Raw genomic sequence first — 19,790 nt, forward strand, 5'->3', positions numbered from 1 at the left:
TTTCTTGCCCAGTAACCAGTGGAAATGTTCTGACATTTCTGCTGCCAGGGTCTTTACTGCCAGGTCAGCCAGTATTGATAACCCAGTGTTAATTCAGTGTTGTCTGACCAGAAGACAACATGAGAAAAACAAATGCTACATTAGTGTTAAGATGAAATAATCAGTGGTGATTCATGTAGAAGTCAGTGAATTGCAATGTAAGATTATTTTGACTACAATAGGAGTTGGTACATCTTAGTTTTTAACCAAAATGTTAAATGTTTGCAGATGGAAAAGATTGGTCAACATGTCTGTTGCAATTGTGCTATAAAAACGCTGTTATTCTGGTATTTCTTTTGCAGAAGATTTAAATAGGTTTAACAGTTTAGATACAGCTAATGCATGGATTTTTTTCAGATTTAATCCATTGCCATAGCTCACTGTTTTCTATGATTCATTATGACCTTGTGTATCAAGGGCCCCCTCCTTATTATGGAGTGCAGCAAAGTGCCTGACTTACAGATACCTCTGTTTCTTAACCTCTGTGCAAGAGAGAACAGTTTCATTTAATGGATCTTCACCACTGGTTTCATGATGCCTCACTCTGCTCTGCTATTATTCTTCAGGAATAAAAACAAATTCAGGCTTTTATTTGATTTTTTGGTTTAATTTTCTTTAAGTCCCTTGCTTTCATAATCTCTTCTATGATGCAAAACTATTTTTAGTAGGTCCATTCTCATTGCAGTTGGCAGCATTTTGAAAAGATAAGAATTTTAGTAGGAGGTGTGCAGTTAAACTAACATACGCTTGTTTGGAAGCTGCTTCTAGTATGCCTACAATTCATTTGTGGCAGTGCGCAAGTTTCAGTTTTGAGGAGAGGTATTGAAAGGGTTCAGCTGTGTCTGGGTGAGTATCAAGTACTAGGATGATTTTTCAGCCATAAAACCCCACATGAATTTGCAAAACTTGTCAAGATTGAAAGAACAAACTCCAGTGTTGTCTTTCTGGCATGTCCTGGATACTGTCTAGCTCAGGAAGTGCTGAGAGAAGTACTTTGAGGGTTTGGGGTTTTTTTTTTTGAGCTTTTCCAGAAGCAGGAAGTGGTTGCTATTGGGAAAAAATAAATAAATAAATAAATAGAAAGGCAAACTAGCCACGAAGCATTTCCTTCAGTTCTAAAAGGTTCTTTCATTTTTTAAATTGAAGTTGAAAGTCACTGATTTCCATTATGTACAATATCCTTCATCCATCACTACTTATGGGAAAACACATAAACAAACAATATCCAGTAGATTCATAATATATAATTCTGTAGTCTATGCTGGAAATTATGTAAATTTCAAATACTAATGTTTAAATTATATCACTGTAAAATGGGTTTAAAGGAAGTAAAACAAAAATCTTAAATACTTTTTAGATTTAAAAATAAACAAACAAACAACAAACAAAATAATGCCCTATAAAACGGCAACAACAGAAGAGGTTCACTAAGTGTGCAGTAATACAAACAGTTGTACAGTAAGTTTTGTGTAATGTACAGTGGTTAAGCAAGGGTTTGCCACAACCCCTTAAAGAAACTGAATTTCCTGCATTATCACAGAAACAAGATATTCCCAAACATCTGTGCACTTAACCATACTGCCCAAGGGTCTCAGAGTTTAAACTGGTGTTACTGTGGTAAGCAAGGAAAGAGATACAGAACTGTGTTTTGCAAGATGGGATAGATTTTGCATTTACAGCTCCATATTACAAAACTGGGATGAAAGATCTGCAGGAGAAAGGAGTTTATTCATAATATCCAGGACTCCAGGACTCTAACACACAGAGGCACCATGTGCAATGTTTTGCATTGCAAAATGTACATCCTATTGAAAACTAATGAATATTTGTGCTCTATACATGTGCCTTGCTTTTATTTACCTATGTGTCTTTCCCAATTAGAAATGTCTGAATTGATTTCATTACACTGCTTATAAAATGCACATATTTCCTTTCTGTTCTAATAACACAAAATAAAGGTATCTCAAATAATGAAGAGGAATTAATAAATTAGTTAATAATTCAGTCATCTCTTCTACTTAGAGCTCAGAGTATTGGAAGACAATTGGGAATTGCAGTCTGCTTTGCAAAATATCCAACTACCAAAAGAAGAAATTAATAAACTTGAAGTGGACGGTATAAGTAAGAATTATATATCATTATTATACTTTTTATTCATACCATTTTAATATTTTGCCTTCATTTTGTTATAGTATCATTTTTCTGTAGAATGTTCTTGTTAGCCTGTCAGATTGGGAAGAGGAGGCCTGGTTGTGCCCTGTTTGACAACACCCAATTTGTCTGGCCTCAGGGTATTTCTCAGTAAAATAGTAGTTAAAATACATCTCTGCTTCACAATGCTTTTAAAAAAATAAATAAATCTTTAATACTATCGGTTTAATACTATTGGAAATAATGTGTAAAAAACATCATAGGATGGCAATAATAAAAACTGAAATGTAAACTGCTATTCATGTGTTATACATTATATAGACTGTTGTCTCCATAGTGACTTCATAAACAATATTTCATGGTAATTACTCAGTATAAAGTTTCCAAAACTCATTTCTGATAATCTTCATAAACAGGTACATTCCTAGTTGTGTTTTTCTAGGCACCTGGAAAACTGTGAACCTAGAGTTACGTGAAATAATTTTATGCACAGCTAAATTAAAAGTTGGCACTTTATTTCTTAAAAATTGTTCTTCAACAAGTCAATACAAAGTTATTTGCATCAATTCTGTGATTCACAGTTCACGTGTTTTGCAGTTAGTGCTGATTCATTTTCATAACTATTACACTAAACTCTGGATTATGCCTGGATGAATCATTTTAACCATTAACAATGTAATGTTAATGTGTCTTTTCTAGCTTTGTGGTACAAAATGCTTCTACCCCCCCAGTTTGATAGATCCAAGAAGTACCCTCTGCTTATTCAGGTGTATGTACCATTTCCTTTGATCATTGCTGTTTTGTTAGAAAATATATTTCTTATAATTTAACAAAACCTAAGACTTTTGCCATATTTTACAAAACAAAAGAAAAACCACTAAGTTCTATTTTGTTTGTTGTGATGGATTTTTTAATTTATTTATGGAATGTCATTCAATTAATGGGAAATCAATAACTTTTTTAATATTAATCTTAGCAGGGCAAGGATTAGTTCCTCAGAGTCAGGAAAAGGATAAAAACATGCGGGGTATTGCTTGGAGTTCCTGGTTCTGTTGCTGCTTCTGTTTACCATGAGGCAGACTGACATTACTGATTTCAGCTTTGCTAATGCAGAAAATGCAAAAGCCTGCTTCATTTAATAAGAAGACAAAAAATATCAAACACCCCTAAACAATGTGGACTGTCTTCTTTGATCAGATGTTCTTTCTAAAGAACATTTGACACAAATTTAATTTATTGCAGGCAGAAAAGGCAACAAAAATTGCAGTGGTGCTAAAAATTGAGAGCTGAGTGGGTGTAATAAACCTTGCATCAGTTTTTATTAATCAGTGACGATCCAAAAGTCCAAGAATGCCGAGTATATTTGACTTAAGTTTAGAATAGATGATTAAGTCAGTTGTGTCCTTGAGGTCAAACATATAATTTGCATTAGGCCATTCTCATGAGAAATATCTCTCTATTGCTCAGCTATGTGGGGTGTGTTCCAACTCCAGATTCAACAGCACATATTCTCTATTGAAACAAAGATGGGGATGTCCAGAAAGTGTAAGGAGCTGTACTTTTTTCTCCTCTTTCTTCTGGCATTGTTGAGTGCATGTGGGGGTCAAATGCAGAAAAGCAATGAAAACTGGTGTTACACCTAAGGAATTGGGAGAGAAGAAAGAGGCATGACTTTGAGGCATTACTATTCCCAGGATTACCCTTGTGACAAGCACCTGATGCTGCACCCCTTGGTCTGAGCTAAAACTAACATTTTGCCTTACGCATAAGAGCTAAAGGATTTAAATAGATTTTAAATAGCAAAATCTCATAAATATATGAAAATGGTAGTTGAACTGCTTGTCTACTGAGCTCTCTGAGCCACAGCCATATAACAAAATACTTGTCCAGAAAATGTAAGAAGTACCTATAGTTATAATCCAGTAATCATTTATAAATTTAATAATATGAGTTGAAAACATGTGAATTTTCATCCTCAGGTATGGAGGACCCTGCAGTCAGAATGTAAAGGAAACATTTAGCATTAGCTGGATAACCTATCTTGCAAGCAAAGAGGGAATTATTGTTATTCTAGTGGATGGCAGAGGGACAGCTTATCAAGGTGACAAGATTTTGCATGCAGTATATCGAAGACTTGGAGTCTATGAAGTTGAGGACCAAATCTCAGCAGTGAAGTAAGTAGAATATCTCCCTGTACAACTGTTATATTTGCGTACCTACAAGGAGTAATGTGAAAAAAAAAACCAAACAAACAACTGAATATACTACTCAGCCTTTCTTCTAGAGAGCTGAGGTCTCCAGGAAATAAGACAAGAAAACTTATAAAATATGATTGAGGTGCTTGATGTCAGTGAGATTTTGTGTGGTATATTAAAGTCCGTATACTACTAAGTCCACATTTAGACCTCACCATTTCCATTTTATAAAAGTATCATCAGAGGCTTCAGTCCTAAGCCTACAGAAATACAAGTGTCAGTGGTGAGAGGTAAGCCAACATATTATCCATTATTCTTAAGTTCTCCCTGTAGGAGAAACCTACCTCAGTGACAACACATATTAGCCAAAGATCCATAGTGATGTACCACAGTGATTAGCTAAAGGTCAAATGTGAACTTTGCAGCAGACCGAAATCCTGACACAAGCCTCCTGGATGTTGGTTAGTCATACAAACTTGCCTTCCATGCTATTTTAGGATAGTTATGAACAACAGAAAGTGCCTGAGGTCCTCTGGTAGTTGTTCCCCAACAGTGCTCCTTTTCATCAAAGCACTTAAAGTTTTCCAAGAAAAAATAATTCCCTGAGTAGAGGTTTTGGGAGGCAGTGAAAGCTGAGGTTTTGTAAAGAAAGGCTGCCTGAGAAGCTTACAGATGCAGTAACACTGCTGAAGTGAGAATTTAAAGACGCGTTTGAACTCCAGAGATTAATGCAAACCCTATGGTCTGGAATTTGGCCAATCAGAGCATGGTTAGATTTCCAGGTGCAACAGTAAATACACTCTTTCCTTCAGTAATAGACCTGACTGGTAGCTTAGCTAGTAATAGTAGCTTAGCTAGAAATGGGATCTAACAGCACAGGTTCCCTCAGTTTTCTCTACTTGTTTGAGAACACAGCCTGTATTTACAAGTGTGTCTGAGAAAGGTTTCTATTCCTTCCTCTTTCTGCTTTGTGATAATTAATTTCCTCCTCAATTATGTGAACACACCATTTTCCTTTTCTGTGATAAATGAAACGGAATTGATGCGTCATGTCAGGTTTTTCTATTCATCTATTGTTTGATTTTCTTTTTTAAAACTTTTAGTAGAAATGGCATATTTTAAAATATCACCAGAGAGATAATCTTTTTTTATTACTCTGAATTGTCACTCAGACATAAAATGTCAGAGACAAAGGGAACCTAAGCTGATTCTGCATTTGTAAAATCTGCTGAGACAGGCTGTGAAGAAATTACCTCAGAGTTCACACTTCCCAATTTTCTGTCAGCACCTAGACTGAGTTTTTATTCAGTTAAATGTACTGCATTCCATCTTCTTGATGTAACACATGGTTTAAGATGTATGATTTTTAGAGAGCATACTATACTCTAGTAAGTTCTTGGAGGGACTTTTGTTGTAGGAGGAACCCCAGGGATTAAGACAGCAATATAACAAACCTGAGTCATTTTTTGGCTGCTTGAACTTTGTCCCACCCAGACAGTATCCCATATTTTGGGTGTTGTCAGTTGTTCATGCATGTTATAGTAAAATAGGACCTAATATGTGTCCTGGCATGTACCTGAACCTATTTTGTTTATCTGTCACTCTCAAACCTTTGTGTTCTTTTGCTTTATCCTCTTTTCTTTGCTGTTGCTAATACAGCTCTGAAAATACAGTCTTCAGACTCTGATGTGGGATTTTTGTAGGACACCTAATATTTATGATTCTCTTTGCCCATTTTGACTACTGACTGGATAAGCAAGGTACACCTTTCATCTATTTAAAGCTTATTACCTACTTGGAGCATTAGAAGACACCTTACTCGTTATTATTTTATATTATAATAGCAGTATGTGCTCTTCACTTTTCAGGAACATAAAAAGAAAGCTTATTTATTGCTCCAGGGAATCCCTAATCTCAGAGGTTGATATTGTGCCTCTTGAGGGATCAGAGTATCAAACTATAAAGTGATTATGTTGAGCATCTTGCAGGTTAAAGTCTGAATATTAATGGCAATCAGCACCTTTGGCATTAAAATAATGAAGATGGTAATAGCCTGAGAAAATGTAGGGCTACTGGAAATGAAATGTGGTTACTAGTAGAAATACACGGTTTGAACTTTTTTTTTCTGCATGTGTGTGAGTGTATGCCTGTATACGTGCTTATACACATATATATGCACATGTACAACATGAGTAGAATGTGCGATGTTTAACATGAGTATAATGTATGGTGTTTAACCTAGTCTGGACTGAATATCCAGGTGGCTTCTAAGGATAAGAAAATAGAACTTTTTTACCAAAAAGACAGTTGGGCAGAGTCCTTATCCACTGGAACAAAAATTATTATGAAGGAAGTATTAATTTCAGCATTTTTATTCTTTCAAGAAATATTCTTCCTTTGTCTCTGAAATATCTATTAATAGAATAGCACATGCTTTGTAGAAATCAGACATGCTATGCTAATTGTCAATTTATTTAATTTAGTCTAATATTTGGAAAAAAGTGAAAGAGAATTATTTTTTACTATTTTGTCATACATTATCAATCTTTTTTAATAATGCGTTTGTTTCTGTGATTTTCTTTTTCACAGGAAATTTATAGAAATGGGTTTTATTGATGAGAAACGAATAGCAATATGGGGCTGGGTAAGTGGTTGGGTTTTTTTCTATCTTTAAATAATTCTGCAATATATTTTTTTATTATTACTTTTTCTGCCCTAAATCTGCATAAAGTTTCTTCTGCCAGTGTTTGATGACATTGCCAAAGGGGATGGTTCCTGTTGATGACTACATCATGCAATTGAAACTGTGCAAGCTCCCAAAAAGGGACCTTTGACAGCTCAAGAGGACATGCTAAAAAGTCTAATACATTGTTTGGACTTAAAGAAAATTGAGATGGTTTAATTACCTTTACTTTTAACTTGGGGACTTCCTGGCATGGTGTCAAAATTCAAGTATACCCTTTCTGATCTGAGATTAAAATATCAGAAAATGTGACCCTTGCATTTATCTGAATCACTGTATAATTGGTTGGCTTTGAAATGGTCAGTATGGATGAATGTGGGTCTTAGGGGTATACAACATTGACAGCTTCACCAAGAAGTAGAAAAAAATAGACTGTATAGGAGTCATTCAAAATAATCAGCTGGTCTATTTTTCATCACCAATTTTTTCACACACTTTTTTTTGTAACACACCCAGAACCTTGTATAGCCAGATGCATTGCAAGTCTTATTAAATGACCACATTCCTCTACCCTAAGGCACTGAGAAATAGAATAGCATAGCTCAACTACATATTTTAGTATAGCACTGCATTCTAATAGTGAAGAATAAAGTATTGGAATAGTTGGGGTTTTATTCCTGTGTTATCAGCTTCAAAGTAGGACTGTTCATAGAAATGAGATGCAGATGTACTAATGGTGTTATGGGAGAGCTGAAGCCAACTCAGTGGCAGCACAAATGCCACACAGCCCCTTTATAGAGATTTTTAAGATGTTTAGGCCATCTGACTCAGTTGCTCTTGTTCATCATGAATGGCTGGATCTAGAATGCATATGCAGAACTGGAGCCCTGCCTCCTACCCAGCTTCATCAGCTTCAGCATAACAGAATGATACTATCCAGGAGAACAAGATGATAAACAACATCTGAGGGTCTCATGTTTTAGGGACAGTACTGTAGGGAATGGTAAATGGGTTGGAGGCCAGACCTGTGTTAGCCACCCTTACTCTTTCTCTGTAAGCTGTAGTATCAGCTATCAATCAGTAACTGGTAGCACTAATTAAAAAAAGGTTACAGAACAAACTGATACGTTAGCCACTCATTAACGTTTCCTGGGTTTTTTTCTCTTCATACATGTTCATTTTTCTCTGATTATCAATCAGAAAGACCTTTTATTTCATTTTCTTTAACTGCTTATCTTTGCCAGGAGAGTTCTTCTGATCTGTCACTGTTTTGTTTATTTTTTGCTAGTTTTTGTTTGTTTGTTTTCATTGGCCCAGTTTCATTGTAAGAGGCTTGCCCAGAAACACACGAGGATGGATCTTTTAAGATTCATTTCAACTGTAACTATAGAAGTTCCCTGATCTTAGATAGCACATGAACAGGGCTGCTAAAATCTTTCTATGAAGCTTCTACCAACTAATATTTAAATTACTTTGGGCAGACACTGCTATAACACCAGAATAAAATGGGGTACCATATGGTGAAATTAAGTGACACAGACACTTGCAAGTGAGTAATTCTAAAGTGACATTAAGTAAGTTAAGGCCACATGAAAATATTTTATTTTTTTAATCACGTCATATTTTATTTCCAGAGCCAATTAAGAGATTTCACACATGTAAAGCATTGTATCCCAGTAATGCATATCATATTCAAACAGCACTATTGCCAAACATGGCAGTCTTTTTTTCATTTCTTCTGTTTATTATACTGTTTCCTGGTCCATAACCTTCAAAAGGAGTTCAAAGGTGATTCCTTATTTATAGCTTGGCAGGTATGCATGAACTATGCAGTTCAGAGTACTTTCAGACTCACCAAACTCTTCTGGGTGGCAAAATAACTTAATTACTAAATCAGTTCAGGTTTTGAACTCTGTTACAGTGCATAGATTTATCTGCCTGGTCCTAATCTTTTACAGTTTAGCCTTGTGGACTGTTTTTAAAAATATCAAATAAGCCAATCAAATGAACTGGAAAAATTGTACATGTTATTGCTCCATTAGCATATTCCTCACTGTCATTTCAAGCTGGAATGTCAAGAGGAAGGAGGGACTAACTGATTTTTCTACAAAAAAATGCTTAATAGTCTTTCATGTGCTACTGAAGAAGTTGATAATCTTCAGAATTCTTCATGACACACCCCATATTTTTATCCTTCCATCTATTCCAAAGTAAACAGTAACCCATCATTTTTCAAAGACCTTATACAAGTATTTCCCAACCCCAGTTCCACATCCTGTGGTCAGCCAAACAAAATTATTTTTATTTACAGAATTTCCCTGTCTCAGCAACTAGCCCCACACAGTTGCACAAATCTCTTCTCATATCCACATGTACTTACTGCTTTCCCTGACTTCCAGCTATGAACTTACTCTTCCTTGCTGGGTCCCAGTTTGAGGAATCAGTCCAGAAAATAACAGGATCAGTGGCAGACAGCAGGGAGGAATTGCTTCAATCTCAAGTTCCCAAGTAGCTACCTGAGCCTATTAGTACTGATGATGGGGTTGGTTCAATATGCCAATGATTAGTAAAAGCTAGGGAGTTTGTTAAGGGAGGAAACAACTTGTAAATCTTGGAAGTGCGTACTGAAAGGATGGAAGACAATGAAAACAAGTCACCACAAGGCAAGTTTTCTTTCAATTTTAGGAAAAAAAAAATTGAGAGTGATCAGTGTTGAAACAGATCTGGTAGAAAGACTGCATAATGTGGATGTGACTCTGATCAACCTCATTTAAATCTGGTTAGCCCTGTTTTGAGATAAGAGGTTGCACTGATTACCTCAAAGGACCCTATCAACTTAGTTTTTTTCTATGATTCTAAGCAGTAATGAGAGGAGTATCCTGCATTAAGCATTGAAGAAGTAACAAAAGAGAAGGGATTCAATTAAATTGTCTAATCTGTCTCACAGGGGAAAATATCAGATCCATTTGAAATAAATAAATGAAAGAAATACTTTTGTTGCTTTGTCTTCCATGTATTCAAAGCAAAATATTTACTTTAGAATTGATTTGTGCAAGTTTGATTCAGAAAACAAAAGCCCAAATCTTTACCAACTCTTTTAAACTATCTGTGATTTCTCCCTAGTCCTATGGTGGGTACGTAACTTCTTTGGCACTTGGATCTGGCAGTGGAGTATTTAAATGTGGAATGGCTGTGGCTCCTGTTTCCAGCTGGGAATATTACGGTATGGAAACTTGTCATAAATACTGACTTGCAAAGCAAGATGTAGCATTTAATGACTTTCTAAATTAAATCATTGCAGGAGACTGGCAATATGAAACTTAAGCACATTGCAATTACCTAGACATAAAACTCTTAGGACCTTAAGTTTAATGTTTTCTTTGCTGAAAATAGCTGACTGCAACTGGCAGTTTGGAACAGACTTTGTCATATAGAAGATATGCCCAGATAATTCCATATGTACATCTGAAACCCAAAGTATGTAAAGCCCTCTTGATAAACTGCTATACTCAGGAGTGCTCTCCCTAAAAATCCTGTTAAAACAGTAGTACTGAATTCAGAAACAGCTGAAATTATTTTTCTGCCAGTAATGGAATCACAGTGCACTTCAGCTTCATATACTGCAAATTATCTCTGTCAGGAATCAGTATCTCTGATGATTGAAAAGTTATTTCTCTAAAGCAGTGGAAAAGAAAAGGATTCAGTTGTATCTGACGTAATTTTTAATTTTTTTTATTCAATATTTTCCCCTTAGATGTTTCTCAGCCACACTTCCTGTGTTGTTGTGTTATGAAACATATTTTTATTTATGTTTATTGACTTAGGCTCCAAAATGTTCAGAGGAAACAACTCTGGGAGTATACTCCCAGGGCCTTACTGTGTGAATAAAGCAGGCACACACTCAGGCTTACTTACAGACCTGTTAAGCTTTTGGCATGGTGTAAAGGAACCTTAGTGTAAAAAAGAATCATGGCATGCATGTTTTCAATGAGCAAAATGTAGCACTTTGAACACATTTACTTAGCATATGGTCGTTTGCTAAGAAGTCTTGGTTATGAGAAAAAATTTTGGTTAAATGGGAAAGATTCCTTCCCTGACTGCTAGCACAGACATTCCTTGTATTTATGGTGTTTTGCAAACAAAGGGGAAAACATTTGTATGACACAGGAAGCATAGTCTTCATGTTTTCACTGGCATCAAGATTTTTTTAAGACATTTTTGCTCATGATCGCAAAATTATTTCCAGAATGCAGGCATAAAGCACTATTTTTGCAGAAGTCCTTCAGTAAAATATTTGTAAACATTATAAATTAATTCAATTATAAAAAAAAATGAATTATTTTTTTAGTTAAGGTAAAACTTAATTGCACACCATTGCAATCCTTACGTTAGATGAATTTTCATGAAGGAGTTAAAGAATCTTGCTAAAAACACATTGTCAAATCCAAACAGGCAAATGTACCTCCACTAAGGAAGGAAGGAAACAGAAGGAAGTTGTGAGTCATAAGTTTTGGCAAACAAATCATGTTAACATTAGGGTGAACTGTGTTAGGGGCAAAACTACAGGATGCTACATATTTGAGTCTCTAAGTAGTATGTCAGAGGATATACTGGCCCCCAGAGCTTCTAAATTCTGTCCCACCCTCTTTTAGATGCACAGATCAGAGTCTGGGCCATAAACTTTTCTCTGAAACCCTCTCACTCACCTCCATTTTGTGTCAGAGTTAATAACAGCTGCACAATTACAAGATGGCAAGGGAAATTGTGCTGGGAGGCAATGTATAGTTAAAAGCATTAGATCTGTGACTGTTTTATTAAAATTTGCAATTTATCTCCTTTTTCTTCCTCAGTAATTGACAAGCCAAATCTTCCACTTAATCATTATAATGCAATTCTGCTGACCTCTGTGGACTTGTTGTAGCTATACTGGTAGAAGAGTGGAGAATTTGGCTCAGAATACTGTTGAAATGCCAGCCATTCAAAAAGAGTCTCTTTTATTGAAGACTTAAGCCCAATATGGTTGTTTGACACTGTGTTGACAACAGATATTGCACATTTTCTGTTTTCATTGAATGATAAAGGATTTTCATAAAATATAGGCTACTTAGATTTTTTTGGTACTTAGCTTATTAGATACTATCTTCAGGAGTCTTAGTTCACTGATCTGGGAGACACAGTACACATTATTAGCACTCAGTAGTAACATATGTAAAGGATATATAATAAACTATGGAAACATGAGTATATTGAGTCATTTTCCATTTCTGGGAGGACTCTTATTTCTACTTTTTAATAAAATTATTCTAATGCAGTGTGCCAAACTGGACAATAAGGTAGACAATTACAGTCCTTATGGATTTCAATGGCCATCACTTCTCTTATGGGAGGAAAATATTCCATCTCTTCTTTGTCAGAGAGCCCTGACTCTGTTAAATAAATAAAATTCTTGCAATACTGTAGCTTGACTGCTCAATATGTGTCAGTTGCTCTTTCAAGGCAAGGTCATAAGGAAACTAACGTTCTGGTAGTGACAGCTGCTGCATCAGTTTTCCACAAATTTTCATAACGGCTCTTAGATAAATTACAAATACCCAGGCAGCTCAAAGATAGCTGTTCCTACTGATTTCTTGGTAATGCTGTTCAGTTATTCACATTTGTTTTGTCAAATCTGTTAACAGTCTTTGTCATAGTTAGAAAAAGGAACTGAATAGAGACCTGAACTGCAATTGCACCACTTTTTTAGTGCAAGCCTTTATCATTTCCTGCTCCTCCTAATTTCTGCATATATTCATTCAGTAGGAAATGGAAAACATATATATCCATATTTACTGTAGTTACATGTACACACCCCAGGCTGGAATTTTTCTCTGCTAAATTCTTTTCAAGGTGGCAAAAATAGGCTGTATCATCATTTCACCATGCTCCTTTATTGACTTCTTGGATCATTCAACTGACCTGGATTTCAACCCAATAGCATAAAGCAATATCAAATAATTACCTTTATCCACAAAACTTTGTGTTGGTTCCACAGATGAATATCGAACAACTATTCCTGCAATGACATTTTGGAGGACATTTATTAATTAACCTTCATAGTTTATTTTTTAAAATATGTTTATATTTGTGTATTATGAGGAAACCAAGCAGAACAGATACAGTTAAAATAAACAATATTTCATTTGCTACATGTCACTGAAGGCACAAAATTTTCTGTACATTCTCTACCTATAGCTTTTTTCTCCTTTACTATCACAGCATCTATCTACACAGAACGATTTATGGGTCTGCCTGTAGAGTCCGATAATCTTGAGCACTACAAGGTGAGAATTTTCTCTCTGTGTTGATCTGCCTTAAACTTAAACCACGCTTCCATGGACAAGTAGGACTGTGAAGGAAGAAAATGACCTGCCAGGTCTCATGGCGGCAGTCCTGTTGCAGCTAAGCTACAGGAAAATCATATCTCCATAGTTACTTGCAGTTTTGTATTTATAAATCCTAAATATGCTAAATTGAAGGATCCTTATTTTCGCACTTGGACAAGTCAGGCAGTTCTGCCAATGCAAACCGTTAGCCTAGGGAAGAATTTGTGAGAGAGGTTAAAATGTTGATAAGGCTTTGGTTGGTACTGTTAGCCACGGTATGCAAACTGCTTCATGTAAATGTAACTTTCTGACAATAACATCATAAGCATACTAAATGGTCAGAACAGCTTCCTCTATGTGGCACAGGTTGCCTTTCTTCTCACATTGATAGGCAGTCTGTAGCTTCCTCCAGCAGTGCACATACCAGTTCTGCATATAGAGAGGACTGAATTAATGCCCAAAGAAGTTAATGGACAGATACCTATTAAAGATTTTGGATCCTGTTCTCAGTTTCTGTTCTTCATCCCAACTCAAAGAACAGAAATGCTCAATACCAAACTGCCCTGGTAGATCTGGTAGATCTGCCTAGGAATTATAACATTCAGGGAATGACACAATGGCTAATGCTGTGCTTTTCATGCTCTTAGAAAAGGCACTAAATACATATGGTTTCTATTATAATCTCAGATTGATATGAAGTCACTGCTATCATTATTATGCCAGTTCAACTGTTTGATTGTTGTTCTACTAGGTAACGAAAGCCTTTCAGCTCTGTGGTTGAGTGGTTTAAATTGAAGCTGCTGAACTGTTCGTTTTTCCTCTCAACAGAATTCAACTGTGATGGCAAGAGCAAAGAATTTCCAAAACGTAGAGTATCTTCTCATCCATGGAACAGCAGATGGTGAGGTTTGCAAATGGCAGTACAAATACAGAGCCAGAATCACTTTGTTTGAAAAACATGAAGCATCTTTCTATGCCTTTGATTAGGGTCAGTACTTAGAACTTTGATAGATTTCCATATGACATAAGATGCTTACTCATTCTTAGTAATGTCAACTGTATCAGTTGATAATTAGTGGACACAATTTAATGCACTATAACTTTATGCTTTGCAGTATTTGCACATTTCAACAGCCAATTCCTTTTCCTTTTTCAGATAACGTACATTTTCAGAACTCAGCACAGATTGCAAAAGCTCTGGTTAATGCACAGGTGGATTTCCAGGCAATGGTAAATAACAGACTTTTTCATTTTGAACAGTGTTTTATAGCTTTATCAATAAGCTTATCTGATATTTGGCGATGTTCTCAAGAACCCAGTTCTACTGAACATGCATCAAAACCTATGAATTGCTAGTGCTTCTGTTACTCTTCATAAACAATTTCTTGCTCAAAGGATTTGCCTGCTTTCTCCACACCACCCCTCACACCACACCACCCCCATGCTTTGCTTCTTGCCATTTGGATGCTAGCAGGATTTCTCTGTTCTCAAGAATAATGTTGAGGCTTTTAAAATGAGCCAGGGAGAAGAATGAGAATCCAGCCTCCTTATGAAAGTTGTGATAGCTAGTAAAAGAGAGAAAGATGAAGAAGCTGGCTTCTGGGGGCGAAACCATCACTAGTCTGATGGATTCTGTCTTTCACTGGACATACCTACCACAGGCACAAGGCAAAATGCACAAAAGGGGTAGAAGGTATCCGAGTAGTATATCCAGCATCAGAACACTAGTTGTCCACAAAACATGCCTGTGGTGCAGGCAGAGAAAAACACATAAGCAAGAGGTTAGAGTATATAGATGAGGAATGAACAACCACAAGGTAGCTTTGAGTTACACACAAAGCTCTGCTTCTGCACCTTTTTTATTGGAGCTAATGACCAAAGTGTTTGCCTGCTATCAAATGTACTGGCCTTCTGCCTGAGTCTACTTTCCCAGGACTATGAACCTTCCAAAAAGAGATCACACAGGGATCCCTCTGTAGGCCCTTTAGTGTATTCCACGTTCTCTGCCACCTTCACTGATATTTAGCAAATCATTGTTATTTCTCAAATATCTGGAATACTGTATAGAGTTATAGTCATTCTAGTTAAGCTATAGGAGAATGGCAGTTATTTCTAAGAGTTAGCAGAATTCATATGCATTTTATTTGCAGTACACGATTCCTAGTGTTCATGGCCCTGATGTAATGCAGGATGTTTTGAACAGAATCCCACAACATCTAGCTAAAAGCTTGTCACTTAGAGCTCAGTATTCCAAAGCAAGACTGTGACCCTAACTGTCAAGGCCATGCAGCAGGTCAAGGCGATTTCATCCCTAAGGGCATCTCAAAGCTTTTTTGCCTGACTTGATACAACTGACTTGTCCCTTCTGAGGCAGTAATGATTACTACTGGATTACAGAAAGTTTAGAAACTTTTTTCAGCAATATGAACATACTGTAAAGTGATGAAAAGAAAGAAGAGTAGCAAGTCCCTCAGTTTTCTTGAGGCAGCCATTTACTTCTATATGGTAATAAAGTTCTTGTATTGATTAACTATTGCAGAATTGAAAACATAACATAGGGGGTTTATGGCTTTTTTTGTTTTTTTTCTTTTTCAGTGGTATACTGACCAGAACCATGGAATTCCAGGCCTTTCCAGCAAACATCTCTACACACATATGACCCACTTCCTCAAACGATGTTTTTCTTTGTCAGAATGAGTAGAATATTCAGAATGTGCCGAGGTATCAGATACATCTCTGGGAGAGTACAATGATAACAGTGCCCAGGTTACGTGGCTTTCAGGTGAATTGATGACAGGAATTTTGAAGCTTTAAACTGATGTTTACATCCACTTTTGATATTGTATATTAGCACATGTTATGCTAATATATGTTTTGGCACATTTGACACCTGTTTGATAGAAAAAATAAAATCAGAATGTAAAACGCTGTGTGCATTTCTTGCCATCTTGCTTAAACTTACATTCTGTAATCCAAAGATAGGTGGTCCATTGCAAAGGCACACTGCCAGATGAATATGCTTGCATTTGTTAACTACAACTATAAAATGGGAAAGGACAAAGAAATCAGTGCAAGTACCTAATTAGCATCCTAACAAGAACTGGTTTCTCAAAATTTATTTCCAATTTCTTGGAAAGAATTCAAGCAGGGATAGGAACACACAATATTTAAAGATAAAGTTTGGATAATTATTGAGACTATTGAATGTTGTGTTAAAATTTTATCCAACTCTCATCTGAAATCTTGATTCTGCAAAACTCCCAATGTTCAGATTTAAACATGAAAGGAGGACATTCATGATAACTATTTCATCTCAGTATTTTTCTCCCTGTATTCAGAGTATGTGAACCATATGAGCCTGTTTTAAATCATCACCTTGGCATTCAATTTAATCTCAGTGTCATTCATCCCCAACTGGAGGGGAAGGATCAAAGTATTACGCTCTTTCTTTGCTTTGTTTTCCAGTGAAACTATTTTAGGGAGGCTTTTAAAAACGCTAGAGGCTAATAGGGATTGGAATACTTGTATTCTTTTGATTAGTAATCAACTCAGTCATGTCACAGTATACAAATATGAACAAAATAATTAGCAACAGATCCATTGTAAATGAAATTATTCCCTGGTCACATGTTTAAAAAATTCTGAGTTAACCTGCTGCATAAGAACCGTGGTCTGTTTAAGACAGTAATTCATCTCTGCTATTAGCTGGTGAGAGTACAGAATAACCTGAAAAAGATTGTGGAGCAGCCTTCTCACAAAGCAAGCTGCTTCCTAACTGTCAATCAGAGATTGGGTGCTGCTTCTTTGTGGAAAAGCAAGGAGTTTCATTTGACCCTCTTGACAAAAACATGGGGTTTAGCCAAAATCATTAAAATGTGGAAGTGATTTGCTATGTAACAGCTTCCTTCATTTTGTTAATGGCAATATCAAATCTAATTTTCCACACATGAGAACATTCCTCAGACACATCTTTATGTAAATGTAGTTGCCAAGCTGTTTGTAATGGTTAAATTATACTTTGATGGGAAGTCTTCAGAAAATACTCAATTAGTTCAGGTTTTTTTGGAAATGCTGCCAATTACGTGATGTTAATGAGTTTTTTGTTGGTAATGTAATTAAAATTCAACTGCTATAACGGTTAAAGGAAAAAATTATAGCTCTAACAAACTTTACATTAAGCAAATATAACATGAAGTGGGGCTAATTAGATGTTGATTATATGGTCCTATGTGCATTTGCTGCACACAACACTAGCCTCAGTAATGTGGTTATTTTACAAATAACGAATATAATTCAGTTAAAATTAGTGAGATTTAACTCTCAATTTCTTAAAATGCAACAGAAACCATTGCAAAAAATGCAACAAAAGAGAGAAATATCAAGCTCTTATTGCAGATTCCTAAGGTTTTAGATACCTGAATATGTCTAAAATGGGAGTCTCGAGTAATTTTCAAAAATGTATGATATCAGCCTCCCATAAATTTCATTATATTAAGGTCTGTTTAAATTTCTGCATCTTTATTTCTATTTATACTTTTGAAAATCCTATAAATTCTGGAAATTTGGCTAGATAAACTGGCCCTTTATGGATACTGTAACTAATAAAATTATGCAATGTGTTTTTCACACCCTGCCCACAGGTCTGTATTCAGAAGCTTCTGGAAGTATTTGGAATGAGGCACATTTCAGGAAAATGTGTCAAATAAAATAACAGAAGGTACCTCTTTCCCAAGGGATGCATTAGTTGTTTCATTATGAATCTGCCCTTATGTCTGTTTCCTAAGGCAATCAGAGTACACATCTTCCAAAATGTGCAGCATTTACCTTGGCTTTGAGGAAGCAGTTGTGAGGATAAAGTCATCATGCTGCTGTCAGTTTTGCTTCATTTTTCTTTATGTTTTTAATTTATTTGCCTTACACAGCGCTCTTGCCAAAGAATGGGAATACTTCTTCAGCAGAGTATGGCATTTATACTGACTTGCTGGAGCAGTGTCTAACCTGAAAGCTTTATGATTGAGCAATCATGTATTTTGATGACCTGCATGAAAATGTCCTAAGATACAGTGAGTGTCAAAAAAACCCAACCCCTGTAACAGATAATGTTGCAGTCATTCCTTTGAAATGGTGCAGAGCACTTCAAACCTACCACTGCAGTATTGTAGAATCACAGAATGGTTGGGGCTGGAAGGGAACTTTAGAAGTCATTCCATCTCCCTATTCAAGCAGGGCCACCTACAGCCAGTAGCCTGGGACTATGTCCAGATGGTTTTTGGATATCTTAAAGGATGGAGACTCCACAACCTCTCTGGGTCACCTCTGCCAGTGCTTGGTCACCCTCGTAGTAAAAAAGTGCTTCCTCATGTTAGGACAAAACCTTCTGTGTTTCAGTTTGTGCCTGTTGCCTCTTGTTCTGTCTCTGGCACCACTGAAAAGAGTCTGGCTCCATCTTTACACCGTCCCTTCAGATATTTACATTCAGTGATAAGATCCTCTCGAGCCTTTTCTTATCTAGAAAGAAAACTTCCTGTTCTGCATTGCTGTTTACAATCACCACCCGTGTTATAAGCATCACCATAAACTTTCACTGGACAGTTATTTCCCCCATTCCTTTTTAACCTAGCCTACTACTATGGCTTAAACACAGTTCAAGGTGAGCAGGCTTGTCTTAAGAAAACAAGTTGAAGCTGAAAAAAAAATGTTTAAGGTTTAGCCTTACTTATGAATAAAATGTATATATATCTATACTGCAGACACAGAATACGGTATGTAAGAGCCAACACTGGGACACAACTTACTATGAAAGTAAGAAATTACAGCGTTCATGACAAGATTTTCTAAGCTGATGAATGAATATCCTCAAATTTTGCTTCCTACTGTCAAATATTTTAGAGGATCTGGTTTTCAGAAAATGCTGAGCACTTTCTGCTCCTATTTTCTCTTTCAAATGAGACTCTCACTCTTAAGGTACCCCAAAGACAATGAAACTTAATCTTCAAATATCTGTCATATAAATAAGGTATACAAGATTCTTAAAACAGGACATTGTTGTTCTGAATTTAGTAGACAGTCCCTAGATAAATAGCCACAGATAGAGTTCTTTACAAATCTCTTTTCACTATGAATCCTATTTAGCTTTTATAAAATAAAGCTAGAGCTGCAAGGCAAAAACTGTTTTATTCCAGGAACCAAAATGTACATTAGTACTAGAAAACCAGTGGTTCAACTCCAAACCATTCATTCTCAAACACCTATTTTCATCGTCTACCTCATTCCTGTTGTGTAAGTTGTGCATATCAGTGAATATGCAATCCTCATACCTCAAACATGGAGCTACGTGTTTTGCTTCACTCAGGATTACTG

The 19,790-nt window shown here is 36.1% G+C and overlaps 1 protein-coding gene across 2 annotated transcripts in view; it reads left to right on the forward strand.

Moving 5' to 3' along the window:
* FAP (fibroblast activation protein alpha) overlaps positions 1-16,358 on the forward strand; it is a 40,065-nt gene extending 23,707 nt beyond the window's left edge. Inside the window, exons 18-26 of one of the 2 annotated variants that reach the window (XM_005152653.3) lie at positions 2,062-2,160; positions 2,890-2,959; positions 4,170-4,364; positions 6,975-7,029; positions 10,192-10,291; positions 13,324-13,388; positions 14,259-14,331; positions 14,587-14,660; positions 16,026-16,358. In XM_005152653.3, the coding sequence (XP_005152710.1) occupies positions 2,062-2,160; positions 2,890-2,959; positions 4,170-4,364; positions 6,975-7,029; positions 10,192-10,291; positions 13,324-13,388; positions 14,259-14,331; positions 14,587-14,660; positions 16,026-16,127 (833 nt within the window). In that variant the 3' untranslated portion in view covers positions 16,128-16,358. Of the gene's footprint in view, positions 1-2,061; positions 2,161-2,889; positions 2,960-4,169; positions 4,365-6,044; positions 6,733-6,974; positions 7,030-10,191; positions 10,292-13,323; positions 13,389-14,258; positions 14,332-14,586; positions 14,661-16,025 lie in introns of those variants that run through there. The other variant, XM_031052130.2, reaches the window with a different exon arrangement.
* Positions 16,359-19,790: the final 3,432 nt, after the last annotated feature.

The sequence above is a fragment of the Melopsittacus undulatus genome, chromosome 8, assembly GCF_012275295.1.
Source record: "Melopsittacus undulatus isolate bMelUnd1 chromosome 8, bMelUnd1.mat.Z, whole genome shotgun sequence".
Classification (NCBI taxonomy): domain Eukaryota; kingdom Metazoa; phylum Chordata; class Aves; order Psittaciformes; family Psittaculidae; genus Melopsittacus; species Melopsittacus undulatus.